The sequence below is a fragment of the Danio rerio genome, chromosome 10, assembly GCF_052040795.2.
Source record: "Danio rerio strain M-AB ecotype USA chromosome 10, GRCz13ab, whole genome shotgun sequence".
Classification (NCBI taxonomy): domain Eukaryota; kingdom Metazoa; phylum Chordata; class Actinopteri; order Cypriniformes; family Danionidae; genus Danio; species Danio rerio.
Window position 1 is genome coordinate 42,522,501 of NC_141030.1, and position 15,000 is coordinate 42,537,500.

Consider the following 15,000-nt stretch of genomic DNA (forward strand, 5'->3'; position numbering starts at 1 on the left):
GCATTTATATCAGCTGGAACCAGTCTGGCCATTCTCCTCTGACCTCTGGCATAAAACAAGGCATTTGTGCCCACAGAACTGCCGCTCACTGGATATTTTCACTTTTTCTCTATAAACCCTAGAGATGGTTGTGCGTGAAAATCCCAGTAGATTAGCAGTTTCTGAAATAGTCAGACCAGCCCGTCTGGCACCAACAACCATGCCACCTTCAAAGTCACTTAAATCCTCTTTCTTCCCCATTCTGATGCTCAGATGTTTGAACTGCAGCAGATCGTCTCGACCATGTCTATATGCCTAAATGCATTGAGTTGCTGCCATGTGATTGGCTGATCAGAAATTTGTGTTAACGAGCAGTTGGACAGGTGTACCTAATAAAATGGCCGGTGAGTGTATAAGTTAACCTGCAGTTATATAGTATATAGGTGAAGTCCATGTTTGCATTAGCAACATAATAAATGTAGTCTGACTTTTGGATGATCGTTTACTGTGGTATTATTGATGTACATTTAAATAAAAGAGAGATATTTCATGAGGAAGTATTATCTTAAAAGTTAGTTCTGGAAATTTAACTTTTGTTCCTGAATTCATGCTTAGCAATAAAATAAAAAAGAAAATAGGCTGTTTAACGTCTTTAGTTCTAAAAGAGGAACTTTGTAAATGAACAATATTGATTACTAAATATTTTAAATGATCACAAAAATAATATTAAGTAATAATAAAAATAATAATAACATCGTAACAGTAAAATAATTTTCAAAATATTAATATTTCATAGTGGGAAATGATATACAGTTGAAGTCAGAATTATTAGCCCCCCTTTAAATTTTCTTTTCTTTTAAAATATTTCCCAAATGATGTTTAACAAAGCAAGGAAATTTTCACAGTATGTCTGATAATATTTTTTCTTCTAAAGAAAGTCTTATATGTTTTATTTTGGCTCGAATAAATGCAGTTCTAAATTTTTTAAAACCCATTTTAAAGTCAAAATTATTAGCCCCTTTAAGCTAATTTTGTTTTCAATATTCTACAGAACAAACAATCGTTATACAATAACTTGCCTAATTACCCTAATCTGCCTAGTTAACCTAATTAACCTAGTTAAGCCTTTAAATGTGACTAAGCTGTATAGAAGTGTCTTGAAAAATATCTAGTCAAATATTATTTACTGTCATCATGGCAAAAATAAAATAAATCAGTTATTAGAGATGAGTTATTGAAACTATTATGTTTAGAAATGTGTTGAAAAAATCTGCTCTACGTTAAACAGAAATTGATGAAAAAAATAAACAAGTGGGCTAATAATTCAGGGAGGCTATTAATACTGACTTCAACTATATGTACGCTGTCAAAATTACTTGACTCAACTTAAAAGTTTAAGGCAACCAGCTTCAAGACATTTTTGAGTTTAATCAAGTTAAATTGAGTCAAGTGCAGTATTGGGTTGAAAGTTGAGTCAACTCAAAAAAGCTCTGCAGCAAGTCAACTTTTTTTATTTTATTTTTACAGTGAATTTGTACTATAATTCTTTATGCAAAAAGTATTTTGTTCCTGAATTGTTGTGATTTGTGGTATTTTATACTCCGCAATTATCTTTCGCTAATATCCTTTTAAGTAGATAGTATTTAGCTCCTGCCATACACTGTAAAAATGCTGGATTCCACACAATTTCTTCATGTTGTCCCAACTTAAATTGATTTAGTTAACTTAAATTTTTTTTTACAAATTTAAGTGTACTGAACATAAATCAATTAAGTTGTCCAAAAAAACATGATTGAAAAACAAGAATTGTGTTGTTTTTCTCAACTCATTTTTAAATAAGTAGATTAAACAAGCAGCAAAAGTCATTTTTGAGTGTGTTATAAGAAATATACATTTATTTTTATATATATTTTATTATTTATTACTTTAATAATAATTATTATTATTATAAATTTTATAAATATTATTATTATTATTATTATTATATAGCATTACATAGTACATTTACATAATTATCATCATTATCGTTATGCAATGTATATTCATTTATTCTTTTCGACTTAGTCCCTTTATAAATTCAGGGTCGCAACAGCGGAATGAACCGCCAACTTATCCAGCACATTTTTACGCAGTGGATGCCCTTCCAGCCGCAACCCATCTCTGGGAAACATCCACACACACTCATTCACACACATACACTACGGACAATTTAGCCTACCCAATTCACCTGTACCACAAGTCTTTGGACTGTGGGGGAAACCAGAGCACCCGGAGGAAACCCACATGAACGCAGGAAGAACATGCAAACTCCACACAGAAATGCCAACTGAGCAAGCTCGAACCATTAACCTTATTGCTGTGGGGCAACAGCACTACCTACTGCGCTGCCTGCATTGTATATTTATAATTTATAATAATGTTATGTTCATAATAAGAAATATATTGTATCTTATTATTATGCATTGCTGTTATTGTTGTAATTTTTTTTATTCTGCAGTTAAATTTGTTAATAATATATTTATATTGTATATAGTTACTGCCATCATCATCATAGTAGTAATAATACCAACAATATATTGTATTGTTACTGTTCTTATTACATTATATTCAACACTAAACATAAATACACTATCTAATATTCATTGCCAAGTGGACATTTGGACTGTTGATAATTACTAATATATTAATCAGACGATATCATTAATTATATTTACAGTTAGAGCGAGTCTTATGATTGGAAATTGGAAAGCTTATTTACTATGCAGTCATTTCCTGGAACAGTTTGTACATACTTATCATTAGTCATACTGTAAAACAATGTAGCCTAAAAAGGTCTTTGGTCAAAATTCTCTATAAAAATGTCACAATTCAGTCGCTTTCTGAAGTATGTTTTATTTTTCCAGATCAAATTCATGCTATATCATGGAAGCAAAATTATGTTTTAAATGTCTTTTGAAAAAAACTGATTGATTTTATTTATTTTCAGACCTACGACAATGTCTCTCACGTGAACTACGGTTTCCATGATGAGGAGCAGCGGCCGCCTCCATATGCACCGTCTTCTGGAGTAAACCCGGCTTTATCTCAGTACCCCGCCCCTCCAAACACACAGCATCTGCCCCAAAATCCCCATGTGCTTTACCCTTCACAGAAATACTCACCTGCGCACAGCCTGCCTCACTACACACCTCAACCAGCACTTATTAACACTCACCATACAGTCACACCTACAATCTACCTGGACACCAATCCAGTCCACAAAGGTATTTCATGCTGCTTTATTGATTTATTTGGTTGTGGGCTGAATTAGATACTGTATAGACTAATTCATTTGAATCAGGGAGCAATTGACTGTGCTTTAGCTCTGAATGGATCATTTGAATAAGTGAGTCATTAACATTGGACTTGTTCTGAACAGATTGTTTGAATCAGTGAGTCATTTACTGTAGATTTATTCTGAATGGATCATTTGAACAAGTGAGTCATTAACTTTGGACTTGTTCTGAACAGATTGTTTGAATCAGTGAGTTGTTAACTGTAGACTTGCTCTGAATAGATCGTTTGAATCAATGAGTCATTTACATTAGACTTGTTCTGAATAGATAATTTGAATCAGTGAGACATTTACATTGGACTTGTTCTGAACAGATCATTTGAATCAGTGAGTGCTTTCCTTTAGATTCACTCTAATTGGATCATTTGAATAAGTGAGTCAGTAACTATGTACTTGTTCTGAATGGATTATTTGAATCAATGAGTCATTAACATTGGGTTTGTTTAGAACAGGTCATTTGAATCAGTGAGTGCTTTCCTTTAGATTCACTGTAATTGGATCATTTGAATAAGTGACTCAGTAACTATATACTTGTTCTGAATGGATAATTTGAATCAGTGAGTCATTAACATTGGGTTTGTTTAGAACAGGTCATTTGAATCAGTGAGTCATTTACTGTAAATTTACTTTGAAATAATCATTTGAATCAGTGAGTCGTTTACTGTAGATTTACTTTGAAATAATCATTTGAATCAGTGAGTCGTTTACTGTAGACTTATTTTGAAATAATCATTTGAATCAGTGAGCTATTTTCTGTAGATTCCCTTCGAATTGATAATTTAAATCAGTGAGTCGTTAACTGTAGACTTGCTTTAAATGAATCATTTGAATCAGTGATTGACTGACTGTATAGTTACCCTAAATGGTTCACTTGAATCAATGCATCATTAACATTGGCTTTGTTCTGAACATGTCATTTGAATCTGTGATTCATTTCCACAAGACTCACTCTGATTGGATCATTTAAATAAATGAATTAGTAACTTTGGACTTGTTCTGAACAGATTGTTTGAATCAGTGAGTCATTAACATTAAATTTGTTTAGAACAGGTCATTTGAATCAGTGAGTCGTTTACTGTTGGTTCACTCTGATTAGATCATTTGAATAAGCAAGTCATTAACGTTGGACATTTTCTAACCTGATTGTTTGAATCACTTGAGTCATTGACTGTAGATGGGCTCTGAATTGATCATTTGAATCAGCGAGTCACTGACTGTAGACTTCCCTGAATGGATAATTTGAATCAGTGAGTCATTAACATTGGATTTGTTAAGAACAGATCAGTGAATCGTTTACTGTAGATTCACCCTTAATTAATAATTAGTATTTGTGAGTCGTTTACTTTAGACTTGTTCTGAATGGATCATTTGAATGAATGAGTCATTGACTTTGAACTTATTCTGAACAGATTGTTTAAATCGTTGACTGTAGACCTTTTCTTAGTGGGATCATTAGAATCAGTGAGTGATTGACACTAGACTTGCTCTGAATGGATCTTTTAAATGAGTGAGTCATTAATTTTAGGCCTTTTCTGAACAGATACTTCAAATCAGCGAGTAGCTTACTGTAGATTCACTCTGAATGGATCATTTAAATCATTGAGTCATTGACTGTAGACTTACTCTGAAAGGATCATTTGAATCAGTGAGTCGCTGACTGTAGACTTGCTCTAAATGAATCTTTTGAATCAGTGAATCGTCTACTTTGAGCTTTTTCTGAACAGTTACTTTGAATCAGTGAGTAGTTTACTGTACATTCACTCAGAATGGATCATTTGAATCATCAAGTCATTGACTGTAGACTTGCTCTGAATGGTACTTTCTGAATCGAGCAATAATTTGTTAACTGGAGATTCACTCTAGATGAATCATTTGAATTAGTGAGTCACTGACTTGGGGGTCAGTCCAAACGGATCATTTGTATCAGTGAGTCATTGACTGTAGACTCACTTCAAGAGGATCATTTGAATTTGTGAGTCACTGACTTGGAGGTCAGTCCAAACCGATCTTTTGAATCAGTGAGTCATTGACTGTAGGCTTACTCCAATTGGAATCATTTGAATCAATAACTGGAGACTGTCTCCAAATAGATCATTTGAATCATTGAGTCGTTGACTGAAGACTTGCTTTTAATGGATCATTTGAGTCAGCAAATCATTAACTGTAGACTTGCTCTGACCTCTGGCTTGCTCCAAATGGTTTGTGTATATACTGTATACAGCTGCCTGTATATTTCCACAACAAACACCCATATGACGTTCTCACTTCCGAGTGGGATGTTTAGATGTACATATTCTATATTTTGCCTTATATCCTTTTAAGATATTGACATTTTCAGATTTTTGATTGCATGATCTTTGATTCTCCAACAGTTTCCAGGAGAAAAAAATGGCCATATATTGTGGGCACAGTCGTCACACTGCTGGTCATTGCTGGAGTCGTAGTTGCGGTGCTTTGGTTTTATGGTAAGAAACTCATTCACTGATTGTCCTAAACACACATGCATCCAGCTTTATCTTTGTTCTCTATCTAAACTGAATGGGAAAAAGGTAGAAACAACAAATCGCATGAAGGGAATCCGTTGGTAAATGAATGAAATAATTACCGTTTTGAAGACAGACATGATGGCACGGTGGCTCAGTGGTTAGCACTGCCACCTCACAGCAAGAAGGTTGCTAGTTTAAGTCTCTGCTGGGTCAGTTGACATTTCGGTGTGGAGTTTGCATGTTCTCCCCATGCTCGCGTGGGTTTGCTCCTGTTTCCCCCACAGTCCAAAGAACTGCACTATAGGTGAATTGAATAAACTAAATGGGCACATAGTGTATAAGTGCATGTGTAAATGTGAGAGTGTATGGGTTTTTCCCAGTACTGGGTTGCTGCTGGAAAGGCTTCCGCTGTGTAAAATATATGCTGGAATAGTTTGTGGTTCATTCCAATGTGGTGACCACTGATAAATAAAGGAACTAAGACGAAGGAAAATGAATGAATGAATGAAAACATACATGATCAGGTTGTAAATACAAGATCAGCTACTCAAGACACTCATATCTACTGAAAGGGGTATATATATATAAATTATACACATTTATAAATTATACACATTTATAAATCATAAATGCGTTTGTATAGGTTGAGCCAGGAATATAGCCAATTCTGCTAATGTCACAAAAAAATAAATGAATGAATAAATAAATTGAGTGAATAAATGAATGAATGAATGAATGAATGAATGGATTAATGAATGAATGAATGAATGAATGAATGAATGAATGAATGAATGAATAAATGAACAAGCATGTTCTCTATGTGTATTATAAATTTGTGTGTGTATAGGTTTAGACATGAATATAGCCAATGCTCATAACATAGCATTAAAATAAAGTAATAAGTGAATGAATGAAAAAAATAAATAAATAAATAAATAAACATGCTCTCTATGTGTATTATAAGTGTGCTTGTATAGGTTTTGCCATGAATAAAACCAATGCTGCTGATATGGTATTAAGAATGAATGAATGAGTGAATAAATGAGTGAATGAATGAATGAATGAATGAATGAATGAATGAATGAATGAATGAATGAATGAATGAATGAATGAATGAACAAATAAACATTCTCTGTGTGTATTATAGGTATGTTTGTATAGTTTTTGTCATGAATATAGCTAATCCTGCTAATATGGCATTAAAACAAATTATTAATACTGTAAATAAATGAATGAATAAGTGAATGAATGAACAAATAAACAAACATGTTCTTTGTGTATTATGGGTGTGTTTGTAAAGATTTTGACATAAATATAGCCAATGCTGCTATGTCATTAAAATAATTGAATGAATGAACAAATAAACACACATTTTCTCTGTGTATTATAGGTGTGTTTGTATAGGTTTTGTCATGAATATAGCCAATGCTGCTAATATGGCATTAAAACAAATTATTAATGAATGAATGAATGAATAATTGAATGAGTGAATGAATGAACAAATAAACAAACATGTTCTCTGTGTATTATAGGTGTGTTTGTGTAGGTTTCGCCATGAATATAGCCAATGCTGCTAAGGCAATAAAAATTAATGAATGAATAAATGGAGTGAATGAATGAATGAATGAATGAACTAACTAACTAACATGTTCTCTATGTGTATTATAAATGTGTTTGTATAGGTTTAGCTATGAATAGCCAGCGCTGATGCTATGGCATTAAAATGAGTAAATAAGTAAATGAATACAAAAATTAATAAATACAAAATAAATAAACAAACATGCTCTCTATGTGTATTATAAGTGTGTTTGTATTGGTTTTGCCACGAATAAAGACAATGCTGCTGATATGGCATTAATAATGAATTACAGCTTAATATAATGAAAGGATGGTTGGATGGCTGAATGAATGAATGAATGAATGAATGAATGAATGAATGAACGAACGAACGAACGAACGAACGAACGAATGAACAAATGAACAAACATGTTCTCTGTGTATTATAGGTTTTTATAGGTTTGTAGGTTTATATAGATTTTGCCATGAATATAGTCAATGCTGCTGTGAATTAAATGAATTAATGGCTTAATAAATGAATGAACAAACAAACTAACATGTTTTCTATGTGTATTATAAATGTGTTTGTATAAGTTTAGCCATTAATATATAGCCAGTGCTGATGCTATGGCATCAAAATGAATAAGTGAATAAATATATGAAAAAATAAATAAATAAATAAGCAAACATGTTTTTATGTGTATTATGTGTGCTTGTATAGGTTTTGCCATGAATATAGCCAATGCTGCTGATAAGGCATAAAAAATTAATGACTGAATAAATAGAGTGACTGACTGAAAGAATGAATGAATGAATAAATGAATGAATGAATAGATAAATAAAATAACTGACATGTTCTCTGTGTATTATAGGTGTGTTTGTATAGGTTTTGCCATGAATATAGCTAATGCTGCTTATGTGTCATTAAAATGAATGAATGAATAAATGAAGTAAATGAATAAACAAATAAACAAACAAACAAACATGTTCTCTGTGTAATATAGGTGTGTTTGTATAGGTTTTGCCATGAATATAGCTAATGCTGCTTATGTGGCATTAAAATGAATGAATGAATAAATGAAGTAAATGAATAAACAAATAAACAAACAAACAAACATGTTCTCTGTGTATTATAGGTGTGTTTGTATAGGTTTTGCCATGAATATAGCTAATGCTGCTTATGTGGCATTAAAATGAATGAATGAATAAATGAAGTAAATGAGTAAATGAATAAACAAATAAACAAACAAACAAACAAACATGTTCTCTATGTGTATTATAGGTGTGTTTGTATAGGTTTTGCTATGAATATAACCAATGCTGCTGATATGGCATTAAAAATGAATGAATGAATGAATGAATGAATGAATGAGAGAATGAATATTCTCTGTGTATTATAGATGTGTTTGTATAGGTTTTGACATTAATATAGCCTAAGCTGATGATACTGCATTAAAATAAATAAATAAATAAATAAATAAATAAACATGTTCTCCATCTGTATTATAGGGTTGTTTGCGTGTTTGCAAGGACGGATGTGTGAAGCAGATAAAAAGTGTGTCAGTGTGTCGCTGTGGTGTGACGGTACGGTGGACTGTCCGTCAGGAGAAGATGAAGCTCAATGCTGTGAGATCATTTCCTGTGATCATGTTTGATGATGCGTTCTTTGCTAAACCCAATAATACGATATCTGAACTGTGTCTTGTTTCTGTAGATCGTCTGTACGGACCTAATTTCCTCCTTCAGAAGTACTCAAATGTGAGCGCTAATTGGAAAAATGTCTGTTCAGATGGATTTAATGACAACCTGGCCAAGCAAGCCTGTGCGGAGATCGGATACAAGTTAGTAGATTCGATCAAATAAAAAGGTCACACTTTACAATAAGGTTTAATGAAAGGTTTATTTATTTACTAATATGCACTAAAAATTAATCAAACATCAAAGTTCAACATTTCCTAATGCATCATTAAAATGCTAACTCATGCTTAGTTAATGCACTGAGTTAAGATGAAATGACAACGAATGACTTTGTTTCCATTAACTAACATGAACAAATACTGCAATAAATGTATTGCTTATTGCTTACTCATGTTAATAAACACATTAATGCAACCTTATAGTGAAGCGTCACCATAAAAATCTTATCAACCACCTGCTTTTGAATGATTACACATAGTCCAAACTCAGTCCTGGAGAGCCGGTTTCCTGCAAAGTGTAGTTGAAACCCCAATCAGACACATGTGGGCTAGCTACTCAAGCTTATACTAGGCTTTCTAGAAATATCCATGCAGGTGTATTTAGGCAAGTTGGAGCTAAATCTGCAGAACACTGGCCCTCCAGAACTGAGTTTGGGCACCACTAGTCTAATGCATTCTGGGTGTGATTGTTTTGTAAAATGTGCAACATTTGTCTGTTTCGCAGGGACACATATTCGGGTTATCAGGGAATTTTGTCGCCATCGCTTGACTTCATGTTGGTGAACATTCTCTTTTCTTCCAATCTGAATATGAACACATACAGTAAAGAGTGCATTCGATTTCCTTTTACCGTTAGATTTTCTTTTAGATTTGATTTTCCAGCTATTTAATAAGATATTAAAAGTATTACAGGGTGGCATTGTGGCTCAGTGGTTAACCCATTAGCCTCACAGCAAGAAGGTCACTGGGTCAGTTGGCATTTCTGTGTGGAGTTTGCATGTTCTTCCTGAGTTGACGTGGGTTTCCGCTAGGTGCTCCGGTGTCCCCCACAGTCCAAAGACAGAATTGGATCCATTGAAATGACAATTCTGGACCGAAACTGTAAATTCTAGATGCACTAGGCTGAAAACCGGCCTTGTAATGATTAATATTTTATTAAATATTCTAAAGTAATTCTGTAAGACTTTTTAAATTTAAACACAATAGCTTAAATTTATTCATTCATTCATTCATTTTCTTGTCGGCTTAGTCCCTTTATTAATCCGGGGTCGCCACAGAGGAATGAACCGCCAACTTATCCAGCAAGTTTTTACACAGCGGATGCCCTTCCAGCCACAACCCATCTGGGAAACACAGTCATTCACACTCATACACTACAGACAAGTTATCCTACCCAATTCACCTGTACCGTATGTCTTTGGACTTTGGGGGAAACTGGAGCACCCGGAGGAAACCCACGCGAATGCAGGGAGAACATGCAAACTCCACACAGAAATGCCAACTGACCCAGCCGAGGCTCTAACCAGCAACCTTCTGGCTGTGAGGCATCAGCACTACCTACTACGCTACTGCATCGCCACAGTAGCTTAAATTATACAGATAAAAAAAAATAAACAATCACATTTTATTGACGGCGAACAAGGTGAGAGGCGTCATTTTACCAGCGTCCTACTGTCCTATTGGTGTGTCATTTGACAGACATGTGCAGTTCATGCATCCAAGTATATGTGTATGTGAGTGGAAAATCCACAGAGCGTGACATTGCACTTTGGATGGTGCAAAAACAAACCAACATTGCTTGGCACAAGCCATTGCTATGAATGGGTTTCATTGCACAGCGCTTTCCGCATCTGGTCTGAAAGCTACTCCAGTCTGTGCAATGTCTATGGCTAAAAGAAGAGTGAAACCTGCGCGCTGAACAGTACAGTGTAGCATAGCCTTTTATTCGGCTCATTTGTTTGAATTTCTGGCCCCTCAAAATGTTTTCAGCCGAAAAAAAAAGTGCATACCTATTTTGTACTATTTTACTTTTTAGAATTGCTGTTTAGTTACTAGTCTAATAATCGCATGATGCATACAGTAGTCTGACAGCACTGGAAAAAAAAGATTTATTGAATTCACAACATTTTCTAAGGTAAGTGGTTGCAAAAAATGTGCATGAGCTGATTTTAAACAAACAAATTATTCAATTCATCTGTATTTCTATAGCGCTTTTAAATTGTAGATTGTGTCAAGGCAGCTTAACATAGAAGTTCTAGTAGATTTAAACAGTGTCAGTCCAGTTTTCAGAGTTGAAGTTCAGTTTAGTTCAGTTTGGTTTAGTTTTCACTGCTGAAAGTCCAAACACTGAAGAGCAAATCCATCAATGTGCAGCTCCACAAGTCCCAAATCAAGCAAGCCAGTTTCGAGGAAAAAACTTTCCCAATTGACGAAAGTGAGGGAAAAAACCCTGAGAAAAATCAGACTCCGTTGGGTATGACCTTTTCTCCTCTGGCCAAACGTCCTGTGCAGAGCTGTAGTCTAGGCGCTGGAGGCTCGAGAATGCTTGACGTCCGTCGTGGAGAAGCTGCAGATGTGAGTAGGTCACCAGCTAGTGTACAGGCTCGCCCACAAGATCAGTGAGGAGACTCGTCTGTCACTGGAGTCTTTCAGGAATCAGTCTCAAGCAGGTCGCACACCAGAAGCGCCGCTCGGCGCCGCGCCGCGCAGCGCCAAGCATTTTAGAATTCTAAACATAGGTTTTTATCAGGATACACACACCGGCGCCGCAAGTCGGCGGCTGTCGGCGGCGCCCGGCGACGGCTCAGCACGCAGTTCATTTTTCAGCCGCGCCACAGAGCGCCATCTGATTAGTTTCATGTTAAATATCATTCGAATGTGCGCGTCTGGTGGGTGATACTTTAAACTGTCATGTACGCGCCGTGTCGCGGCGCCGAGCGGCGCTTCTGGTGTGCGACCTGCTTCATGCTCTCCACTCCTCCACGACCACCACAGCATCTGCTCAGGATATGGCCTGGTCCAGGTTTATGGAGACCTCTAGACGTCTTCTATGGTTGGCATCATCTCATCACAGGACTTTAAAGAAAAACATTTGAAATTTAAATGTATTATTTATTGTTTGTTTAAATTCAGCTCATATAAATTGTTTGCAGCCACTTACCTTAAGAAAATTGAGTAAATCCAATGAATGTTTTTTTCAGCGAGTCAGATTTCTGTAACGTTTCTGATTGCACTTTAAATTTGGTATTAAATGCATGCAGATGTTTTGTTTCTTTGTCGACTGAGTATCCGAGGCATGAGCTGTAAAGGCTCCTCCCACATTTTGCTCATTTGCATTTAAAGACATACAATTACAGTACTTTTATTGTTGTTGCTTATACTCAAAAATTAGCATTTACATCATATAATAAATGATCGTAAGGTATAATGAGCTGATATATTTTGGGGACATCTGAGACCAATTGTAAAATACTAAATAGAACCCATTTAATGACTGGTTAATGATATGTTTTATGTATGATCTTGTTTAATAAGTCTTCTTTTTGTGTTGCCCTTATGTTGATACAGTTCAGCCTGTCAATCTTCCACAGCAGTGTCACTCAAATGTACTGGTAAGATAATAGTTTTGCATCTTAATTATTTATGTTTGTTACATGACTTTCAAGTGTGAAAAATACTTATAAAATTACCATTGAAGTTTTAAAACATCTATGAAAATATTATGGGTATATCTGAATTTGTACACCTATTGGTAAAGCATTGCAGCATGCAAACTATATCACTTTAATTGGCTGAACGTTGAAGTTTATGCAAGTACAATGAATTTATCTTATTTGAAAGATTTTCAGAGCACATTAATGTTATTGTTTTGTTAGAATTAAATGTAAAGGTTTTAATAATTTGCACTCATTTTGAATAATTGTGAGTAATAGATTTGAATAATTTTAATTCAATTCATTCCTGTTGTTAAAGCTAGTAATTCTAAGAGGAAATGCTCTTATACATTTAAACAAAATACCATTCAAATACGATTTCTCATCAGTTTTAAAATACAAAACATAACTAGTCTTTATATGTAATTTAAAATTTATTAAAGTATTTTTGAATTTTATTTTCATAAATGCAGTAATGACATGGTAAAAGCATGGTAACATTCAAAGCTTTAAAATATTTCAACAGTCATTAATTAATATGAAGTTGTTGATTAAATATAACACAGTTTTAGTTATAAAATTATATATTATATTATATTTTATTATATTATATTATATTATGTTATATTATATTATATTATATTATATTATATTATATTATATTATATTATATTATATTATATTATATTATATTCATTAATTTTCTTTTCGTCTTAGTTCCTTTATTAATCCGTGGTCGCCACAGCGGAATGAACCGCCAACTTATCCAGCACATTTTTACATAGCGGATGCCCTTCCAGCTGCAACCCATCTCTGGGAAAATTATATTATATTATATTATATTATATTATATTATATTATATTATATTATATTATATTATATTATATTATATTATATTATATTATATTATACGAGTTCGCATGTTCTCCCTGCGTTCGCGTGGGTTTCCTCCGGGTGCTTCGGTTTCCCCCACAGTCCAAAGACATGCAGTACAGGTGAATCGGGTAGACTAAATTGTCCTTAGTGTATGAGTGTGTGTGAATGAGTGTTTGTGGATGTTTCCCAGAGATGGGTTGCGGCTGGAAGGGCATCCGCTGTATAATAACGTGCTGGATAAGTTGGCGGTTCATTCAGCTGTGGTGACCCCAGATTAATAAAAGGGACCAAGCCAACAAGAAAATGAATGAATGAATATTATATTATATTATATTATATTATATTATATTATATTATATTATATTATATTATATTATATTATATTATATTATATTATATTATATTTTATTAGACTTTTTTTTATAAAATAACAATACTTCAAATCCAAAGAGACTCGCACTACTCACAGATTATCAATGCATTGATAAGGGATAACAGGACAAAAAAAGAAATAAGAATACTAAAATTGTTTACAACTGATTAGAGAGTGCATAGCAGTTGTCAGTTTACTGATGTGAGAAGTTGTCATTTTAGTTGAACTTCTCCAACATAAGTGAAGTTTGTAGTTTATTTTAATTTGTAACTTCTGTTCCAGATTGTGGGCGGAGCACTGGGAACCGGATTGTGGGTGGGACCACTGTGACCTCGAAGGGGGTGTGGCCATGGCAGGTCAGCCTGCATTATTCTGGAAGGCATCTGTGCGGCGGCTCCATCATCACTCCTTACTGGATCCTTACTGCGGCGCACTGCGTTCATCAGTGAGTCTCTACACATTAGCTCGTTTTAAAGACACCAGGTTGAATGGGGTACAAAAAACAACTAATATTTATTACCATACTCACCCGGTTGATTACATTAATAATTAGCAACATTTTTTGCATGACTAGGCAAGGCAAACTTTATTTATAGAGCACAATTATACACTAAAGGGTTGTATATAATCTGGCAATATGTGTACAGTAAAAGCATGTCCTTCAGTAAAAACCTTCAGAATAAAGATATGAATTAAGTTGTGGAGAAGTGTTCTGTATATTAAAGCTGATAAAGTTGCAATTTATGGCTCAGTGCAAGAGAAAAACTGCCTTAATTTGTTTTTTAATTGAAACCTACAAACAAAAATTGATAAAGTGTGCCAAAATAAAGGATTAAAGGTATATTGATTGATACAAAACATACAATCATGTTTTGGATGTTTTGTTTTCACAAGAGGTGGGAAAAGTCTCTCCCCTAAACACACTTATGATGAGCTCTAATGAAGGAAAAACATGTGCAGGTTTTCAAATCCAGGGGGCTGGACGGTGTATGCTGGATATCTGACCCAATCAGAGATGGCGTCGGCCTCCGGAAACTCTGTAAA

The 15,000-nt window shown here is 34.3% G+C and overlaps 1 protein-coding gene across 5 annotated transcripts in view; it reads left to right on the plus strand.

Moving 5' to 3' along the window:
- Positions 1-15,000, plus strand: part of tmprss2 (transmembrane serine protease 2) — a 22,149-nt gene that overhangs the window by 1,477 nt on the left and 5,672 nt on the right. The window contains 8 exon segments of one of the 5 annotated variants that reach the window (NM_001008623.1): positions 2,966-3,242; positions 5,686-5,778; positions 8,866-8,982; positions 9,071-9,197; positions 9,778-9,828; positions 12,621-12,664; positions 14,239-14,401; positions 14,917-15,000. The exon segment at positions 14,917-15,000 is cut by the window's right edge and continues 86 nt beyond it. In NM_001008623.1, the coding sequence (NP_001008623.1) occupies positions 2,966-3,242; positions 5,686-5,778; positions 8,866-8,982; positions 9,071-9,197; positions 9,778-9,828; positions 12,621-12,664; positions 14,239-14,401; positions 14,917-15,000 (956 nt within the window). 5 annotated transcript variants of the gene reach the window in all.